At 36.4% G+C, this 19,984-nt stretch overlaps 1 protein-coding gene across 9 annotated transcripts in view; it reads left to right on the forward strand.

Moving 5' to 3' along the window:
* Window positions 1–19,984, forward strand: part of LSM14A (LSM14A mRNA processing body assembly factor) — a 70,307-nt gene that overhangs the window by 18,085 nt on the left and 32,238 nt on the right. For all 9 annotated transcript variants that reach the window (XR_012327959.1, XM_019940974.3, XM_073795764.1 and 6 more), the window contains exons 2-4: window positions 6,621–6,784; window positions 9,464–9,593; window positions 19,426–19,548. Coding sequence is in view for 8 of the 9 variants with exons in the window: in XM_019940974.3 (XP_019796533.1) it covers window positions 6,621–6,784; window positions 9,464–9,593; window positions 19,426–19,548 (417 nt within the window). In the remaining variant the exon portion in view is untranslated. The remainder of the gene's footprint in view (window positions 1–6,620; window positions 6,785–9,463; window positions 9,594–19,425; window positions 19,549–19,984) is intronic.

The raw sequence follows: 19,984 nt of genomic DNA on the forward strand, positions 1-19,984 counted from the left end.
GTAGATCACTTTGGGGAGCATTGTAATCTTAAGTCTTCCAATCCATGAACCTGGGATGACTTTCCATTTATTTAGGTCTTCAGTTTCTTTCAGCAACATTTTGTAATTGTTAGTGTACAAGTTTTTTACCTCCTTGGTTAAATTTATTCTTAGAAATTCCTTTGGATGCTGTTGTAAGTGGGATTGTTTTCTTAGTTTCCTTTTTGGATTGGTCATTGTTGGTAGGTAGAAACACGACTGATTTTTGTGCTGATGTTGTACCTGTAACTTTGCTGACTTCATTTATTAGCTCTAGTAGTTTTTTAAAAAATAGATTTTATGGACTTTTCTATATATGGGAATTGTGTCATCTGCAAAAAGAGTTTTACTTCTTTCTTATTTGGATGCCTTTTATTTCTTTTTCTTGCCTAATTGTGCTGGCTAAGTCTTCTAGTACATTGTTGAATAGCAGTGGTGAAAGTGGACATCCTTGTCTTGTTTCTGTTCTTAGGGGAATGTTTTCTGTCTTTCACCATTGAATGTGATGTTAACTGTGGGTTTTTCATATATGCCCTTTATCATGTAAAGTAAGTTTTCTTCCTTTCCTAGTTTGCTAAGTATTTTTACCATGAAAGGGTGTTAAATTTAACAACCACTTTTCCTGCATCTATTGCAGTAAACCTGTGGGGTTCCCCCCTACCTTGGTCTATTAATGTGGCATATTACATTGAATTTTTTTGTGTGTTAAACCACCCTTGCATTCTTAGAATAAAATCCCAGTTGGTCATGGTTTATACTCCTTTTAATGTACTGTTGAATTCAGTCTGCCAGTATTTTGTTGAGGGTTTTTGTGTCTGTATTCATAAGAGATATTGGTCTGTAGTTTTCTTACAGTATCTTTGTCTGTCCTTGGTGTCAGGGTAATGCTGGCCTAATAGAATGTGTTAGGAAGTGTTCCCTTTTCTTCTGTTTTTTTGGAGAGGTTTGAGTAGGATTGATGTTAAAATGTTTAGTAAAATTCACCAGTGAAACTGGACCTGGTTCTTTGGAGGTTTTTGATTACTGGTCCAGTCTCTTGTTGGACCTGTTAAAGATCTGTTGAGATTTTCTATTTCTTCTTGAGTCAGTTTTGGTAATTTGTATGTTTCTGGGAATTTTTCTTTTTTGTCTAGTTTATCTATTTTGTTGGCATACGTTGTCTGTAGTATTCTCTGAGTCTTTTAATCTCTATAAAGTTGGTAGTAATGTCCTTGCTTTCATCTGATTTTAGTTATTTACATCTGCTCATCTTTTTCTTTAGTCAGTCTAGTCTAGCTAAAGGTTTGTCTATTTTGTTGATCTTTTCAAAGAACCAATTTTTGGCTTTGATGATTCTGTTTTTCTGTTCTCTATGTTGTTCATCTCATCCCTAATCCAGTATAATTTCCTTCCTTCCTTCTGCTGGATTTGGGTTTAGTTTGTTCTTTTTCTAGTTTCTTAATAAAGATCATTTGAGATTCTTTTAGTGTAGCATTTATAAATTTCCTGCTTGAGTATGGCATTCTCTACATCCCCTGATTTTGGCAGGTGGTATTTTCTTTTCCAATTGTCTTCAGATTTTTCTTAATTTCCCTAGTGATTTCTTCTTTGACTTATTGGTTCTTTAAGAGTCAGTTTAATTTACACGTACTTGTGAATTTTCCAGTTTCCCTTCTATTATTAATTTCTAGCTTCATTCCACTGTGGTCAGAGAATACTTCATAAAATTCAATCCTTTTCAATTTATTGAGAGTTGGTTTTGGCCTAAAATTTGGTCTGTCCTGAAAAATGTTCCATGTGCAATTTAGAATAATGTACATTCTGCTGTTGTTGAGGGGGGAAAGGATATGCTAACTCTTCTAAATGCCTTCACCAGCACTACTAGAGAAGCCACTTGTGCCCTGCCCTTGAGGGTTGAAACAATGGCCAGCCTCTGTGCTGGGCCCTCAGTGAATTTTCAGGCAGATCATGTCATACAACCCTAATTTTTTGGAGGACAGGATCCCTGTTGCCCACCTGGCATCAGCAAGCTGCACCAGAAACATGGGCCACTGTCCCCACAGCTGCCCTTGACAGAGATGGGAGATGATGAATGGTAATAGCCAGCCACTCTGCAAAATGCCAGAATTCACCAAAGGTTACTGGCCTCTTTCTTCATTAGGTGCTCCCTTGGATGCTACAGGCATTTGACTAGATTCCATAGTTCCACAAAGGTTAATTCAGACTGTTTGCCAGCCCAATAGTTGTTTGGGTGGAGGGACCAATTCCTGGATCTTCCTACTCTACCATCTTCCATGATGTCACTCACATATATGTTTTAATTTCAGATAGTTGTAATCTTTTGAAAATAATAGTTTTATAATCTGCCTCATACATAGCATGTTTAATGTTACTGTATATTTACCTAATATACAATATATTATTGTATATCAAATATATTATTTGATGTAACAAATAATATAGCAGTCTATTTTGAAAAAAAGTGGACAGAGTTGTAGAACTCTAAGTAAGAAATTACATTTGATAAATAATGTTATATTTTGACCTCCTTCTTTAGGTACCTTTTCACCAGCACTTGCCCAGTAATTTCCAAACTGGCCCTCTGCTTCCTTTTTGATTTTATTTTCCAAGTTACAGAAGAAAATATACTGGAGGATAGTGGTTGCCAGGGGCTACGGGTAGGAGGAAATGATACACTGTGGTTCAGTGGGTATAAAGTTTCCGTTAAGCAAGGTGGTAAAGTTGTAGAGCTCTGTTTATAATTAACAATACTGTGATGTACACTTAAAATTTTGTTAAGAGGGTAGATCTCATGTTATGTATTCTTACCACAATTAAGAAAAATAGGGAATTCCCTGGCAGTCCAGTGGTTAGGTAGGACTTGGCGCTTTCACTGCTGGGGCCCAGGTTCAATCCCTGGTCCGGGACCTAAGATCCTGCAAGCCAAGTGGTGTGGCCAAAAAAAAAAAGAAAAGAAGAAAAAGAAAATGAATGGAAATGATAGCGTTAACAAAAATGCTGGTGAAGTATACCTAACAATGAAGTCATCTACCAGCTTGAAAGAAAAAAATGTAAGGTAGCCTGATGGAAGAAAGTATAAAAAAGAGTTGAATCTGCTGTTGGAGACAATGAAAGAGTGCATCAGGATCAGGGAGAACCATGCAGAACCATGCAATAAGCACTTATAAGACTGATTGCATAGCCAAATTGAGCCAAGAGGAAACTTGGGGTGATTGGGCATCATATACTGTTACTCTGTGGCTTTCTGTGTTTAGCTGCTGCCCCCTAAAGTGCAATAAATAAATAAAAATAACAGGTTAAAAAACTTAGGGATGAAACAAAGTGATTTTTGACTGTACTGACATAATTCCCTTACTAGCCAGTTGCACATGAGCTAATTCATGTATTGAAATGTTTTGTAGCAGAATAGTACTAGTAATTTTCTACCTTTTCTGTGTTTGTCCGGCCTTCTCTCTTTCTATTCTCAATGTCCAGGTTTCAACCTTCACCACCTCTCATTTATTGTTATCTTCCAGACATGTGTTCCCTTCTGATTGCTCTTCTAATTAACTTATTCTTTATAATGCTACAAGAACTGTCTGTTGAAAACATTAAATCTGATCAAATCGGTTTCCATCATTAGAGCCTGTTTCTCAAACTCATGGTCTCTGTTTTCATACTTTTTCATTTTCCCTCTTTTGCTGTATGGTAGCTTTTTTTTTTTTTTAAATTTACATTCTATTCTAGCACCTTAGTAAATTGTCACATATATTTATGTGCTTAAAGGGATTTGTTGTCCATCTCTTATTTTTTGATGGCACTGTTTCTGTGAGTTCTTTATTTTGATGTAGCAAAGGATAAGTCTGTATGGCTTATAGTGCACTAATTTTTTTTTTCCTGGAAGTACAGTGAAACTTGATCAAATTTAGGTCTTTATGTCAGGATGCTTGTTATATCTTTAGTTATATTTTCTCTTATTTGTTCTGTTGTCTTTCTCAGAGACTGTTCTGCTTATTGTTGATATGTTTTATTAGTTCTGCTGTTATATTTGCCTTGTCTATTTTTTCTTTCCTTAACTATGCTACCTTTTCTTTTCAGTATCATTTTGATCATAAGAGTTTTATTTTTCTTGAGAATGTAAAGCAGTTCTTTCTGAAATTTTCTTCTGTTTCCTGTGATAAATATTAATCCTGAATGGATTTTTCATCTTTCTTTTGACTACATGGGTATAGTTTGAATGGTTTTGTTATGCCTTAGAAAGCCTAGTAGAGCGTCTCTTTGGTTTTGTAAATAGATGGAAGACCTTTAACCCCACCCCACCTGCCTGCAGCTTCAGGATGAGCTAATCTGTTACTTTGGAGGTCTGGGACTTTATAAAGCATTGTATGGTGGCGATAGTGGTGGTGCTAAGTTTAGGAGTGAGATTGGCCTACTTGTAATTTTATTAGTCTTGCTTTTTCTAATTCTTTTTGGCCTTCCTTTTGGTTAAAGGACAAGATATAGGACCTTGTCACTTGCTCCCGCCCTGATAAAGTATTGTTCGGCCACCAGAGGAAGGGATGCTTCAGCTAGGACGTCCTACATCTTTTCCTTTATCACATCTGTGTCCCCGTCCACCAGGTTGGAGGGTGCCTGGGAAAATTTCTCAGCATGCTACATGTGGATTCTGGACTTGGTCTTCTGGTTTGTACTAACTTATTCAGTATCTGAATGATAGTTTTTAATAAAGCTTTATGGTATAGGTTTGAGGTATTTTCCTGGTTTAAGGAGATTTAAACTTTTTAATTTTCTTTAGTTTTTAGGGAGGCATATTCTGCAAACCTACAACCATGCCATCATCTTTCCTGGAAGTCTCATAAGTACTAGAAAGAATTTTTAGGATTTAAAAAAAGGCATTATTTAAACTGAAATCTTTATTTTCTATCTAGCTATGGATCAATTCTGCAGAAAAATGCATACATTCAAAACTTTGCACAATGTTAAGGTGTTTACTTCCTCTAGGACACTCTTTAAATGAATAATATCTGATATTGAAAACTTTCTTATTTGGAGTTTCTATAGGGATATCAACATCAGAAGTCTCCTAAGATAGTGAACCTGAAACTTTAGTATTCATAAGAAACTCTTGAGGAATTGGTTTAAAATGCAGATTTCTATACCCTCTTCCCAGAAGATTTGAGTCAGTGGATTTGAGGATCTTTCTAGCTTACCCTGATGCAGGTGGTCCACAGTTCACCTTTGAGTAATGCTATCTTAAGTGTTAAAATAATCAGATTTAATTATGAGATAGATATTTTAGGTAACTAGGGCATTTCAGGCTATCCCATGGAGCTGAATAGTTTGACAGCTGCTTTCCTTGGCTTCTAGAGGACGTACTATTCACCAAGATGGATATTCTTTCCATTTTCTTCTCTTAAACCCAAAGCTCAATTTCCAAAACTTTGGGATTTTTGTAGATTGGGAAACTCTTCACATCTTCACTTACCACACACACACACACACACACACACACACACACACACACACACACACACACACACACACACACACACACACACACACACACACACACACACACGAAATGCTGCCAGTTTTTTATTTTGCTGAATGAGGGCATTAAAAATAAATAACAATGAAGGACATTTTTAACACCTCCTCTTATCACAACCACCAAAGATATAAGTAAATAAAAATGTAGGAAGAACACAACCTCATAATACCGATAGTCTTGTTTGTTTTTTTTAAAGATAACTTTTTTTTTTTTTTGCTGTGTTGGGTCTTTGTCGCTGCGCGCGGGCTCCCTCTAGTTGCAGTGAGCGGGGGCTACTCTTCGTTGCCGTGCGTGGGCTTCTCATTGCGCTGGCTTCTCTTGTGGAGCACGGGCTCTAGGCACGCGGGCTTCAGTAGTTGTGGCTCACGGGCTGTAGAGCACAGGCTCGGTAGTTGTGGTGCACGGGCTTAGTTGCTGAGCAGCATGTGGGATCTTCCCGGACCAGGGCTCGAACCCGTGTCCCCTGCATTGGCAGGCAGATTCTTTTTTTTTTTAATATATAAATTTATTTATTTTATTTATTTGTTTTTGGCCGCATTAGGTCTTCATTGCTCTGTGCAGACTTTCTAGTTGCGGCGAGCGGGGGCTACTCTTTGTTGCGGTGCGCAGGCTTCTCATTGCAGTGGCTTCTCTTGTGGAGCATGGGCTCTAGACGTGCAGGCTTCAGTAGTTGTGGCACGTGGGCTCAGTAGTTGTGACTCGCAGGCTCTAGAGCGCAGGCTCAGTAGTTATGGCGCACGGACTTAGTTGCTCTGCAGCATGTGGGATCTTCCCGGACCAGGGCTCAAACCCGTGTCCCTTGCATTGGCAGGCGGATTCTTAACCACTGCGCCACCAGGGAAGCCCCGCCGCCCCGCCAATAGTCTTTTAAATTGAACACATTTAGCTCTATGCAAAACCCACTCTGTTTTCCACTTAAGAAAAAAAATTTACTTAGCTACAAATTAATAAATACTTTCTTATGGATGGCATTTAAGAACTGCTCTTTAGTACTTGAAACAGTGCATTGTAAGAGGCACTAGCTGAATACAGTGAGTAGACATGTATCTCATATCCTCTGTTTTCTCACCAGTTCGGTCCTTTGGTACAGAAGACAGACCAACAGATCGTCCAATACCACCTCGAGATGAAGTCTTTGAATACATTATATTCCGTGGGAGTGATATTAAAGACCTCACTGTTTGTGAGCCACCAAAACCACAATGTTCTTTGCCTCAGGACCCAGCTATCGTTCAGGTAACATAGTAAATTTGTCTTGGAGTTCAAGTAAATTTCATGCACATAACTAGCCTTGGATTTTGCCTCTCCTTGTTTTTGTTTTTTAAATTTTCTCGATTAAATGTTCATATAAGCTTATTACCGTTTTCTAGTTACCTGGATACCCAAAATAACTGGATAATGTTCTCACCCAGGTTTTTCTCTTTAGATAATAAGTTGGGACTAAATAGATTAAGAAATAGCTGAGGAATTAATTTTTATCATAAGATACTTTCTGATTTCAACAATGGTTAAAATAGCTAACATTTATTGAGATCTGACTTTGTAAGAAGCACTATTCAAAGCACTGCACATATAATAGGACAATCCTCACAACACCCTCTCAGCTTGGTACTATAGTTATTCTCATTTTTATAATCCTCATTTTTATAAGTGAGGAAATTGAAGTAGACCCATAATTTGAACAGACCCAGGAATTCTGGCTCTAGAATCCAGGATCCATGCCACTGTACTATTCACATGTGGATCATATTACAAACCAGGGTGGTGATGGCTACTCTTAGGTAAGATGACTAAGTTTAATGAAAAAAATGCTAAATCACATTATATATGATATGTTTGTTACATAGTATACATGCAATGCAAAAATATAAAAGGATTTTAACACATACAGATACGTTGTTCAATTCCCAAATGAAGTATTAAAGAAGACGATCCTAAGTATTCTCATTAAGAGAAGGTTTTTTTTAATGAGTTAATTTATTTATTTGGTTTTATTCTTGTCTGTGTTGGGTCTTCGTTGCTGTGCGCGGGCTTTCTCTAGTTGCGGCGAGCGGGGGCTACTCTTCGTTACGGTGCACGGGCTTCTCATTGTTGTGGCTTCTCTTGTTGCAGAGCACGGGCTGTAGGTGCACAGGCTTCAGTAGTTGTGGCGCATGAGCTTAGTTGCTCCATGGCATGTGGGATCTTCCCGGACCAGGGATTGAACCCATGTCCCCTGCATTGGCAGGCGGATTCTTAACGACTGTGCCACCAGGGAAGCCCGAGGAATTATAAAATTTGTGTATTTTATTTAAAACAGAAACACATGATGTCTAAAAGATTGTAAATTATGAATTAAAGAAGATGTTCATTATAGTACCTGTTTATATGTTAATTGGAAGCACATAGAAGCTCTGAATTTCTACTATAGCAGCAGAGGAAGCAGGTTAACATGAGTGTTTTTAGTTCCTGGCATAGATGATTAAAAACTTTGTGGCCCCCATATGGTTTTTCTGCTGAATCCATTTTCTTCTCAAGTTTTTTTCTTGTCAAAAGTCTTTGGTCATTTGCAGTAAAATATGCTTATTGGGTTTTTTTAACTTCCTCTTTTTTATGCTGTGACTGATAAAAATCTTAGGTTTTCACAAAACTGACTATTAAAATATATATTATCTTGCATAGAATGTGCCTTCCAGCTATTAAAAGGAAATAGCTAATGAACTCTTCTAAAGAAAATATTAAGTACTATATAAAATTAAAATGGGGAAAAAAAGAGAAAGTACCTTTTAACATTTACTTACTATTTTTCTGAGTATAAGATAAGCCTTTTAAGAAATAAAAAATTTGGTTCTTGCAACATAAACTGGAGAAATTCTCTACTCTTACCTATCCCCTGCTTTTTAAGTCTTACTTTTGACGAATTAAGTCTGAAAGAATCCTGAGAAAGTGCAAACTTCTTAAATGGAGGGAGAGGAGACACATTCTCATAGAAATAGCTGCCTACACCAAAGAGCGATGTTATTGGACTCTCATATCTTTTGATAACTCTCCAGAGAACAACTTATTTCATCAGTCAGTTTTATGGAATGACAATAACCTAGAGAGCACAATTCAAAATGATTTTTAAAAACTTCTTCCAGCCACTGTAAATTTTGGCTTTTGATCTTTTGATTCATTCGTTCAGTAGTATTTATTGAATACCTGCCATGTGTCTGATACTAGCAGCAAACATACAGATAGGGTTCTGCCATCAGTGAACTTGTATCCTAGTGGCTGTTAGTACACTTCATATTTATATTATCAAACATTTTATGTTAAGATAAATTAATGTATATATATACATATTAATATATTTATATATATGTATTTTAGGTTTAGTAAGAAGCTTTTTATAAAGTGCTCTTTAACGTAATAATAACTATTTAAAAGTGTAAGTAGTAAGTGGTTTTGTACAGGATAGTTTGTTTCTGCATTTCTTTCCCATAAATTTAATAGTATACCTCAAGTGATTGAAAATAAGAGTAAAATCAAAAGTGAGATGTCTTACTTATGTCACCACCAGACTGAAACTTAGTACTATAATGAAATTTGATTTTTCTCATATTTTTTCTTTAAGCAAAGTTAGTTTACTTATTCGGGTAACTTTTCTTCGGTTCTTTCCTAAATCTGTTGTAAAACTGAACTCAGAGGAGGAGTTCATTGTAGAAAAAAGCATTTATAAATCACATTGCGTACAATTGACACATGTATATAAATTCTGCAATCAGGTTATTCAGCTGTTTTAACATTAAATGCATGTTGCAAGTTGTTATAATTGCTTTTGTGTCTAGTAGTTGTAATTTAATAGTTTTCTTTAAAATGTAAATATCTGAATTTCTTTCCATTATGTACATATTGTTTAGGGCCTGGAAAATTAACCCATGATCTCTTCTTCAGTCTTCACTAGGCTCATCTACTTCTTCATTCCAGTCAGTGGGCTCCTATGGACCTTTCGGCAGGATGCCAACATACAGTCAATTCAGTCCAAGTTCATTAGTCGGGCAGCAGTTTGGGGCTGTTGGTGTTGGTATGTTGTGCTTTTTTCCTTTTTTTTCTTTCTTTTTTGTATATTTCCCTGTCTTTACCACAAAGATATATAAAACCACAAATTTTCAGACATATTGTTTGGTGTTCCTTTTGTAGCCTATTATTTTAAAGACTTTATTTTAATGTCCTTAATGATTAGTGGTTCTATAAAGGCCATCTCTTAGAATGCTAACATTAAAAAAAAATCTAGATATATCCAATTACCAAATTTTATTGAATGTTATTTTAAATTTACATAAGATATATCCATTTAAAATAAGCATTTTTTCCAACATTGTGGGTTTTCAAAAAGGGAAGTAGAGATAATGCCATTATTAGGGAGCAATATCAATATATAACACTATAAGGAGAAAGTATAGGAGGGCTAGGCTAGTAACAGTCCTGTTTATGATTGGAGGACAAAGGTTATCATGTACAAAAGCTAGGTATAATCAGATCAGATTTTTTTGTGTTTATTTTTATAGTTGTGCATTTTAGCTCTTAAGTACACCTTTATTGAAATTTCCACAATAAAGAAGAGTTTTAACTCTCAAACTCTAGCCCTTAATCTTTTTTAATTCCATTGAAATAATCACTTATCAGTTTATTTCACTGATCACAAATCCAGTTTCAGGTTTATCTTGAAACTCATTAGTATGTTAACAGGTTTTGTTAAAATTAATTCCTTTCTATGAATATTTTTTATATAGTTGTGACTTTCCAAGTATGTAAATGTTTTACTTATTCACAAAATAAACAATGGGAAAAAAGTAAATCCAAAAATTGAATGAATACAAACAGAAACAACTATATCAGATAACATAACCACACAGAAATAAGAATTCAAGTAAATTTTTACACTCTTAGTAAGATATATTGTAGGAATAAATACAACTATTAAAAAAAACTTGACTTAGGGTTTATTATTGGTAGTGGTATTGGTGGTGTTAATTTTGAAACTATTTTGTATGTATTATAGGATAGGGCAAATGAGTAATATATTGATGTTGTTGAGAAATGGTATTCTTACCTTGGAGAAGGGAGATATAAATATGGAATGGGGAAAGGTAAAGAAGAACGCTATGGTGGTGAATGTGAATTGGAGGTATAGGTGTGAACTCATTTTTTAAAAACTGGTTGTTTCCTGACTCTGTTCATAGAAAGGGCCTGGAAGCAGTGATACCCAGTAGCAAAGAACGTGTATAAACCCAGTTCTTGCTTTCTAAATACCTCTCCCCACTAAAAGGGATCTAGGCCCCTTTTAAAAAGAAGAGGAAAAAGAGGAAACAATGCTTTTAGAATAACACTAGCTAATAAATAGAAAGAGTGGTGGACATAGAAAATCACCATTTTGTAATCTCTAGTGAAATAATTAACAAGGATTATCAGTGGATGCTAAAATCATTGGGTGAATGGTGTTGGAACAGGATATTTAAATGATCTTAAAAGTATCATCCCACAGTTTACTTATTAATTCCAAAGGGAGAAAATGTGCCTTTATAATGGAGAGATCTGATGGTCACCATCTTAATTAAGTCGTCAAGTTTGGCATTGCCATAATTAATGATTATATGTCTGCTGATGTGATGATATGGGGGAAGGGGGGTAAACAACTTCACTTCTGTGGTATTCTTGCTGAAAATGCAGACTCTAATCATGAAGAAATTGAGATATATATTCAGAATGCCAGGCTCTTCAAAGGATTCAATGTTGTAAAGAACAGAGGCAGCGGGACTGGTTTTTTTTTAATTGCATTCGATCTTTATTTTATTTTATTTTAATTAATTAATTTATTATTTATTCTTGGCTGTGTTGGGTCTTTGTTGCTGTGCATGGGCTTTCTTTAGTTGCGGCGAGCGGGGGCTACTCTTCCGTTGTGTTGCGCAGGCTTCTCATTGTAGTAGCTTCTCTTGTTAAGGAGCACGGGCTCTAGGCGAGTGGGCTTTAGAGCGCAGGCTCAGTAGTTGTGGCGCACGGGCTTAGTTGCTCCGTGGTATGTGGGATCTTCCCGGACCAGGGCTCGAACCCATATTCTCTGTGTTGGCAGGCGGATTCTTAACCTCTGTGCCACCAGGGAAGTCCTGGGACTGTTTTAGACTTGGGAAGACTGAAGAGACATAGCATCCAAATATAATATGTGATTGGATCGCAAGTTTTAGGAGAAGTTGATAATAAAGAATGTTTTAGGACTACTGAGGAACTTTGAGTAAGGACTAAATGTTGGATGGTGTTATTGTTTATTTTCTTAGATGTGGTAATGGTATTGTGGTTAACCATATAAGAGAATGTCTGTTTTGGGGAGATAATTTTGAAGTATTTAAGGGTGAAGAGGCAAACTGATTGTAGTCTATATAGGAAAAAGAGAATTGTGTATATCACAACATGAAGAAATGGAATAGGCGTGGCAAGATGTTAGTAGTTGGTGAGCTAGATGGAGGAATATATTGATATTCAGTGTACTCCTCTTTCAATTTTGACACAGGTTTGACATTTTTCAAATTTATTTATTTTTGTTGGGGGGTGGGTTGTAACCCAGACATTGATCCCTAATCAAAATTTAAATATTTAATTACTTTCAGATTTATTGTTGGATTGGTGAAATAGGGTAGCTTTGGTCCACGTACCTTCTAATCCTAGTCAAGTGAAGATCAATGTTGCTTATACATGTTAATCAAGATATACTCTACGTTAGTTATAACTGTTAGAATCCTATTCTGAGGATTCAGATAAGGGACAGTTGCAAATTATATTATCCTTTTGAGACTCCTTTCACTAAGTTGAATAGTTAGCTAACATTTGGATTATTGTACTTACCTTCTACATTACTGTGAAGTTTGCATAACTTAATATGTATAAAGCATTTGAACAGTATCTAGCACAAAGTATCTACATAATAAATACTGCTTCTGCTATTCTTCACATCCTGCTCCTCTAATCAAAGTATTTTGTGGTGGTGAAATATATATTCCTTATAAATGCTTTTACCTAATTTTGATATTGGAGGTTGCTGGTTTAGTGTTCTTTGGGTGTCAAAAAGGTAGAAGGTTTTGCTTGTGCTTTCCATGTGGGTAGACTTAATTTTTGCAGTGACAGATTTTTTTCGTTTGTTTTTTTGCGGTATGCGGGCCTCTCACTGTTGTGGCCTCTCCCGTCGCGGAGCACAGGCTCCGGACGCGCAGGCTCAGCGGCCATGGCTCACGGGCCCAGGCACTCCGCGGCATGTGGGATCTTCCCGGACCGGGGCACGAACCCGTGTCCCCTGCATCGGCAGGCGGACGCTCAACCACTGTGCCACCAGGGAAGCCCTGACAGATTATTTTTGATTGTTTGATTTTCATACTGGCAGAACAATTTTTGGAGTGGCTAATTAGAGAACTATATATAGTATTTAGAAGTAGTTAAACGAGGAGGAGGAAAACTGTAGCATTGATTAAGGTGGCAGATGTTTTTTAGAAACGGAATTAACTTAGATATAGTTTGTGTTGGTAAAATTAAGCCAGATTTTAATTTAAGCCTCTTGTTTTCATTTTCTGTGCCTAATATTCTGATGTAAAGAGAAAGTTTAAATAAATCAAGATTACACTATTGCTGTTTGGGAGGAATTTTTTCTATTTTAATTTTCATAGTTTTATTTGCAATTTATATCATGAAGGGTTAATATCCTGAATATCTAAAGAGCTTCTAAAAATAAAGCTCTACAATCCAACAGAAAAATTTGTAAAGATTAGAAACTGACTTCGCCTTTTTCAGAAAAAAATAAATACAAATGGCGCTTAAACATGGAAAGATGCTTAAATCTTGCTCATGATAAGAGATATACAGCTTAAGTCATCACCAAGACACCATTTCTCACTATCAATTTGACAAAAACCCAAAAGTTTGAATATATTCTGTTTTGGCAAGATTGTGAAGAAAGAGATACTCTCATACTTTGTTTTTTTTAAGTTGATGCACAAATAATTTTTATGTGCAAAGATTAGGTCATTACTGATGTTAATTAGGGAAAATTAATTATCTCACAGTAAACTGAAGCATCAAAATAACCATGACATGCTAAGTCTCATACTACTCTTGTGGGCAAGATGGAGGCATATTGGCTGAACATGGGTTCAGCCAGTGGGTACATTTTAGCTGCTTAAATAGCAGAACCATATTGGACAGTGATTCTCTTAGGTCTCTAGTGTTTTGTACACGTTAATTTTTAATCACTGAGTTTAATGAATACTTAACATGCTTATGAACTTTAAAGTTAGCATAGGGACTTCCCTGGTTGTCCAGTGGTTAAGAATCTGCCTTCCAATGCAGGGGATATGGGTTCGATCCCTGGTCGGGGACCTAAGATCTCACATGCCGCAGGACAACTAAGCCCACACACTGCAACTACTGAGCACACGGGCCACAGCAAGAGAGCCCGCATGCCACAACTACAGAGCCCACATGCTCTGGAGCCCACGCGCTGCAACAAGGAGCCCACACTGCAGCAGAGGATCCCACATGCTGCAACGAAGATCCCATGTGTTGCACCTGAGACCTGACACAGCCAAAAATAAAATAAATAAAGTTAGCATAAACCAGGAGGGTGTTTCATGCATTAAGGATGACAAAGGATTGTTAAAGATCTGCTTAGGGGCAATTTCCTGGCAGTCCATTGGTCAGGACTCCCTGCCTCCACTGCAGAGGGCACAGGTTTGATCCCTGGTCAGGGAACTAATCCCTCATGCCACGTGGTATAGCCTAAATAAATAAATAAATATATCTACTTTGGTAATGTATAAAGGAATTAAACATTCCAGTTAAAAAGCAGAGATCATCAAACTGAATTTTTTTTAAAAAGACCCGGCTATGTGATGTTTATAAGAGATGAATTAAAAGACAGAAAGTTAAAGAACAGAAAAAGGCATGACATACCATACAAACACTGATAACAAGAAAACTATGTTAGGAAAATTAACATCAGACAAAGCAGCTTAAAGATCAGGAGTACTGCCAAAGATAAAGAAGGATTCTTCATAACAGTACGTCAGGAAGCTGTAACAATCCTCGATGTGTATGTAACTTTTATAAAATAGTACACCAACACCAACAATTGCAGAAAGTAGATTCTTTTAAGTAAATATTGATCAATCAATGGGATAGATCAAATCCTGGTCCATAAAATGAGTTACATTAAATTCAGAAGGATTGAAATCATACGTGGTATCTTCTCAAACCACAAAGAAATTAAATTTGGAATTAATAAAGATAACTTGAAAAATATACAAATAGTATATTTCTGTTTGCTCAATACAGAAATTGAGCAAACTTACAAAAATCACTAATGAATTAAAGAAGAAATCATAGGAGAAATAAAATATTTTTAAATATAATGATCATAAAGTACAACATATCAAAATTTGTGAGTGGAGCTTAAGCATTGCTTAGGGGAAATTTCATACCTTTAAATACATATATAAGAAAACAAGATTTTTTTTTTTTTTTTTTTTTGCGGTACGCAGGCCTCTCACTGTTGTGGCCTCTCCCGTTGCGGAGCACAGGCTCAGCGGCCATGGCTCACGGGCCCAGCCTCTCTGCAGCATGTGGGATCTTCCCGGACCGGGGCACGAACCCATGTCCCCTGCATCGGCAGGTGGACTCTCAACCACTGTACCACCAGGGAAGCCCCCAAAACAAGAATATTTTAAAATCAGTGCTCTAAGCTGCCAGCTTATTAAGAAGCTAAAAAAAAGGAAAGAAAATTAGCCCAAAGTACTAGAAGGGAGAAAAAATTTAAAGCAGAAATCAAGGAAATAGAAACAAGTCAAAAATATATATATAATATCATCAAAGCCAGGAGCTGGTTCTTGGAAAAATTTCATAAAATTAATGAGCCCCTAGCAAGATTAAACAAGGAAAAAAAGAAGACTCAAATACTGATATCAAGAATGAAAGTGTAGGGCTTCCCTGGTGGCGCAGTGGTTGAGAATCTGCCTGCCAACGTAGTAGGGGACACGGGTTCGAGCCCTGGTCTGGGAAGATCCCACATGCCACGGAGCAACTAGGCCCGTGAGCCACAACTGCTGAGCCTGCACGTTTGGAGCCTGTGCTCCGCAACAAGAGAAGCCCACGCACCGTGATGAAAAGTGGCCCCCGCTCGCTGCAACTAGAGAAAGCCCTGGCACGGAAACGAAGACCCAATAGAGCCAAAAATAAATTAATTAATTTTAAAAAAATCAAAAAAAAAATGAAAGTGTAGGCATCACTATAGATCCTAAAAGGATAATATGAAGATATTGTGAACAACTTTATGTCAACAGATTTGACATCTCAGATGAAATAGACAAGTTCCTTGAAAATACAACTTTCCTAAACCAACACAGGAGGAAGTACAGTCTCAGTATCACCCTGTTAAAGAAGTTGAAACTAATTTAAAATCTTCTGTAAAGAAAATTCTAGACTATTTGCTTTACTGATAAATTCTACCATTTAGGGAAGAAATAATTTTACCAATCTTACACAAACTCTTTGAGAGAATAAAAGAAGAACACTTCCTAACCAGATAACCAAGGGAAGCTGAGATACCAAAACCTAAATGGTATCTAAATGAAATCAATACAAGAAAATAAAATTACAGCTAATTTCCCTGAACATATATGTAAAAATCCTTAACATAGTATTAGCAGTGGAAGCCAGCAGTTCATAAAAAGGATATTACATAATGACATCTCAGGAATGCAAAGATGTTTTAACATTTAAAAATCATTAGTAATTTACCACATTAACAGAATAAAGGCGAAAAACTGCAATCCCAAGAGATACAGAACAGGCATTTGGTAAAATTCAATACCCATTTATCAACAACTAAGGAATAGGAGGGAGTTTCCTAATCTGAACAGTGAAATGAAAAGCTTACACACATAATGGTGGGATAATGAATGCTTTTCCCTTGAGGTAAGGAATAAAGCGAAAGAACGCTTATTGTCTTATTTCATGTAGTGTTGTTCTAGAGGTCCTAGTCAGTCCAGTGAGGCAAGAAAATAAATAAATAAATAAAAGATGTAGAGATTGGAAAGGCAGAGCTAAAAATGTCATTATTTGAAGGTGACATGATTGTGTATGTAGAAAATGCAAAGGAATATTCAAGCTACTGGAATGAATAAGTGAATTTAGCATGGTAAGGGAATACATGGTAAATATACAAAAATCAACTGTATTTTTGTATTCAGAACAGACAGTTTGGCAAACTATGGCCTGTGGACCAAATCCCACCAGCCTCCTGTTTTACTGGAATACAGCCATACCCATTTATTTACATGTGGTCTGTGGCTACTTCTACACTACAAGGGCAGAGTTGTATAGTTATAACAGAGAGCATATGGCCTGAAAAGCCTAGAATATTTTATTTACCATCTGGCTACTTATAGATAAAGTTTGCAGATCTAGCACAAATTATTGGTGAATGAAATATAAAGTGCAACACAGCTTACAATAGCACCAATAACATCAGATACCCAGGAATGAATGTAACAAAAGATAGTATTTGAAAATCTCTATGTGGTTCTCAGTGGAGGGGAGTTCATTTTACCCCCCTCCCTCAGGGGACATTTGGTAATGCCTGGAGACATTTTTGTTTGTCACAACTGGGTGATACTACTAGCATCTAATGGGTAGAGGCCAGGGATGCTACTTAACATCCTGCAATGCATGGGACAACCCCTCTCAACAAAAAATTATCTGGCCCAACACGTCAGTAGTGCTGAAGTTGAGAAAACTCTGCTCTACAATAAAAATCACAGAACACTGCTGAGAGAATTTAGAGATCTAAATAAATAGAGAGTTAATCCATGCTTATGGGTTAGAATATTCAATATTATTTTTATGATGATACTTTCCCCAGAATTGGTTTACAGGTTGAACACAATCCTGATCAAAATCCCATCACACTTTAAAAATAGAAATTGACATGCTGATTCTAATATTTGTATGGAAATACAAAATCTATAATAGCCAAACTACTCTTGAAGAAAGAGGAAGTTTGAGGTATACACCCAATTTCAAGATTCAGAACAGGGAATTATTGATATAAGAATACACAGATATACCAGGGTAAAGAATAGAGAGTACAGAAATAGACCTACTTAAATGCTGATTTAAGACAAAGATGCCAGTGCAGTTCAATGGAGAAGGGAAGTCTTTTTTGTTTTGTTTTGGTTTTTTTGTGAATGATGATTATAAATTTCACTTTTATTTTCCTGTGGATAGAAGGGGAAATCTTTTTAACAAATGATCTTGCAGCAGCTAGATATCTATTTGGAAAAAATTAACAATGACCCCTGCCTCACACTCTACATGAAAAATAATTTGAGATAAATCAATAGCAGCAATGGCACGAGGGAGGTGGGTGTAGTATGACTGGGAAGTCAGAAAAGAGACGGAGGATGTAGAAGAGTTTGCTCATGGGGTTGGGTGGCGGTGGGGAGGCAGGCGCAAGCAGTGGGAGATTGAGTCAGAGCAGGATGGAGGTTGAATACACATCATCAGAGTGGTTTATGTCTTGGTCATTACCCAGAAATACTAGGGATAATGGGATAGATTCAGCATCCCACAGAATTATTGAGAGCAGTAGTCTCAACATTTCTGGGGATGTTGTGGGAGGTTATGTTAGGCCTCTCCTTAGCTGGCTGGGACTGCAGCCTGAATGGATTACACCTATAAAGGAGTCCCATTCATTCTTATTGTCTGAGGTACTTTGCTGAGTTTTGATGCCCCGTTTTAAGAGAGATGAACAACTAGAATTCATTAAATTAGGAGAAGTCAAAAGAGGCAAGGCTTAAAGAGCATGTGAAGATGAGAATTGTTGAAGGAACTAGAGTTGCTTAGCTTGGAAATTAGAAGATGTGAGGAACATGATCATAATCTTCAAGTAATTTAAAAGCAGGTAGTTAAACTTCTGTTGTGGAACAAAGAGGTGTAAATGAGTAATGAGAAAAGAGGTAGGCAGATAAGGGGGAGGACCTTATAAACTAAGGTAAATAGTTTGAACTTTTTTCTTGAGGGCAGTGGAAAGCCATCAGAGAGTCCTAAGCACTGTAGTGATGTGATTATTTTTGTTTCATAAAACATTATTCTCAGTACCACTTTCATATTGGATTTAGAGGTGGGGGAAGAGGGGCTATTGAAACAGTTCCTGCTAGAGAAAACCTATGTATATTAAATATTAAGAAAAGAGCACAGCATATGGAAAGTGATTGATCCATAAATTCTGAAGAAATGTAGAAAAGAAGATTGACATAACCTAGTATAGCAAAGGTCCTTTCCTCATATTTTGTTCCTCATATTACCAGAACTTTTTGTGGTTGCTTTAGGCAGAATGCAGCCCCACAATACTGTACTGAGGGGAGGCATTAAAATGGACTGGAGTCCATTGTCCACTGCCTTGGAAATGCTGGGAAAGCTCTTCATAGACCTGTCTCCTGATTTGGCTATTTGTGCAGATACTTGGTGTTAAGATAATTGAACCGTAATGTTGGTATTGAATGTACCATTTCTGCTACTTCTCTATCTGATGTACATCCTTGCTGTCCCATCTGTATAACTGTCCAGGAGAGTATTGCATATGTTAAAAAAAATTGTTTGCATTCAAAGATGCTGGAGTATATATGGGCTTGCTTTTTATATATTGTCAAAAATTTCTCAAATTATTTTTTGATTCAGTTTCACTAATTTCCAGTATTATTAATTTACACAGGTGCTACAGGGAGGGACAATTATCATTAAAATGCTGTGTTACTTTATATAATTGAAAGGTTTAAAATTTTTTTAAAAAATTTTTGTCATTCAAAAAAATTTTCTTAAAGCTGGAAGCTCCTTGACATCCTTTGGAACAGAAGCATCAAACAGCGGTACCCTGTCCCAAAGTAGTGCAGTTGGTTCTGCCTTTACACAGGATACAAGATCTCTAAAAACACAGTTATCTCAAGGTAAGCTGTTTTTTCCTTCAAAATTTTCCATTCTAAATTTCTATAGATAGTAGTCTTTCTCTGAATGTAAGAGCTTTTGCAGCTTGTAACTCATATGTATAATTTCTACTTAGTTCTTTAAAAAAATTTTTAAATTGTTGTTCAATAAGTACATTATTGAATGACTTCCACTGTTCAGACTTCTTATAATTCTTAGATCATAAAACTGAAATGGTGAACATTGTCTAAGTTTGACCTTTTTTTTTTTTTTACAAAGCAATTATATTACTTGTATATAATACTTAAATATTACTGGTCAATCTCAGACTCACCACTGAGGATGAACTATCCTTGATGAATTTGAAATAGTAGCTGAGGAAACAAACTATTCATTATGCTGTTGCATCTTTCCTAGCATCCTCATAGAATCTAGAGCAGTGGCTCTCAGTGTGGACCA

Source organism: Tursiops truncatus, chromosome 19 (genome assembly GCF_011762595.2).
Source record: "Tursiops truncatus isolate mTurTru1 chromosome 19, mTurTru1.mat.Y, whole genome shotgun sequence".
NCBI lineage: Eukaryota > Metazoa > Chordata > Mammalia > Artiodactyla > Delphinidae > Tursiops > Tursiops truncatus.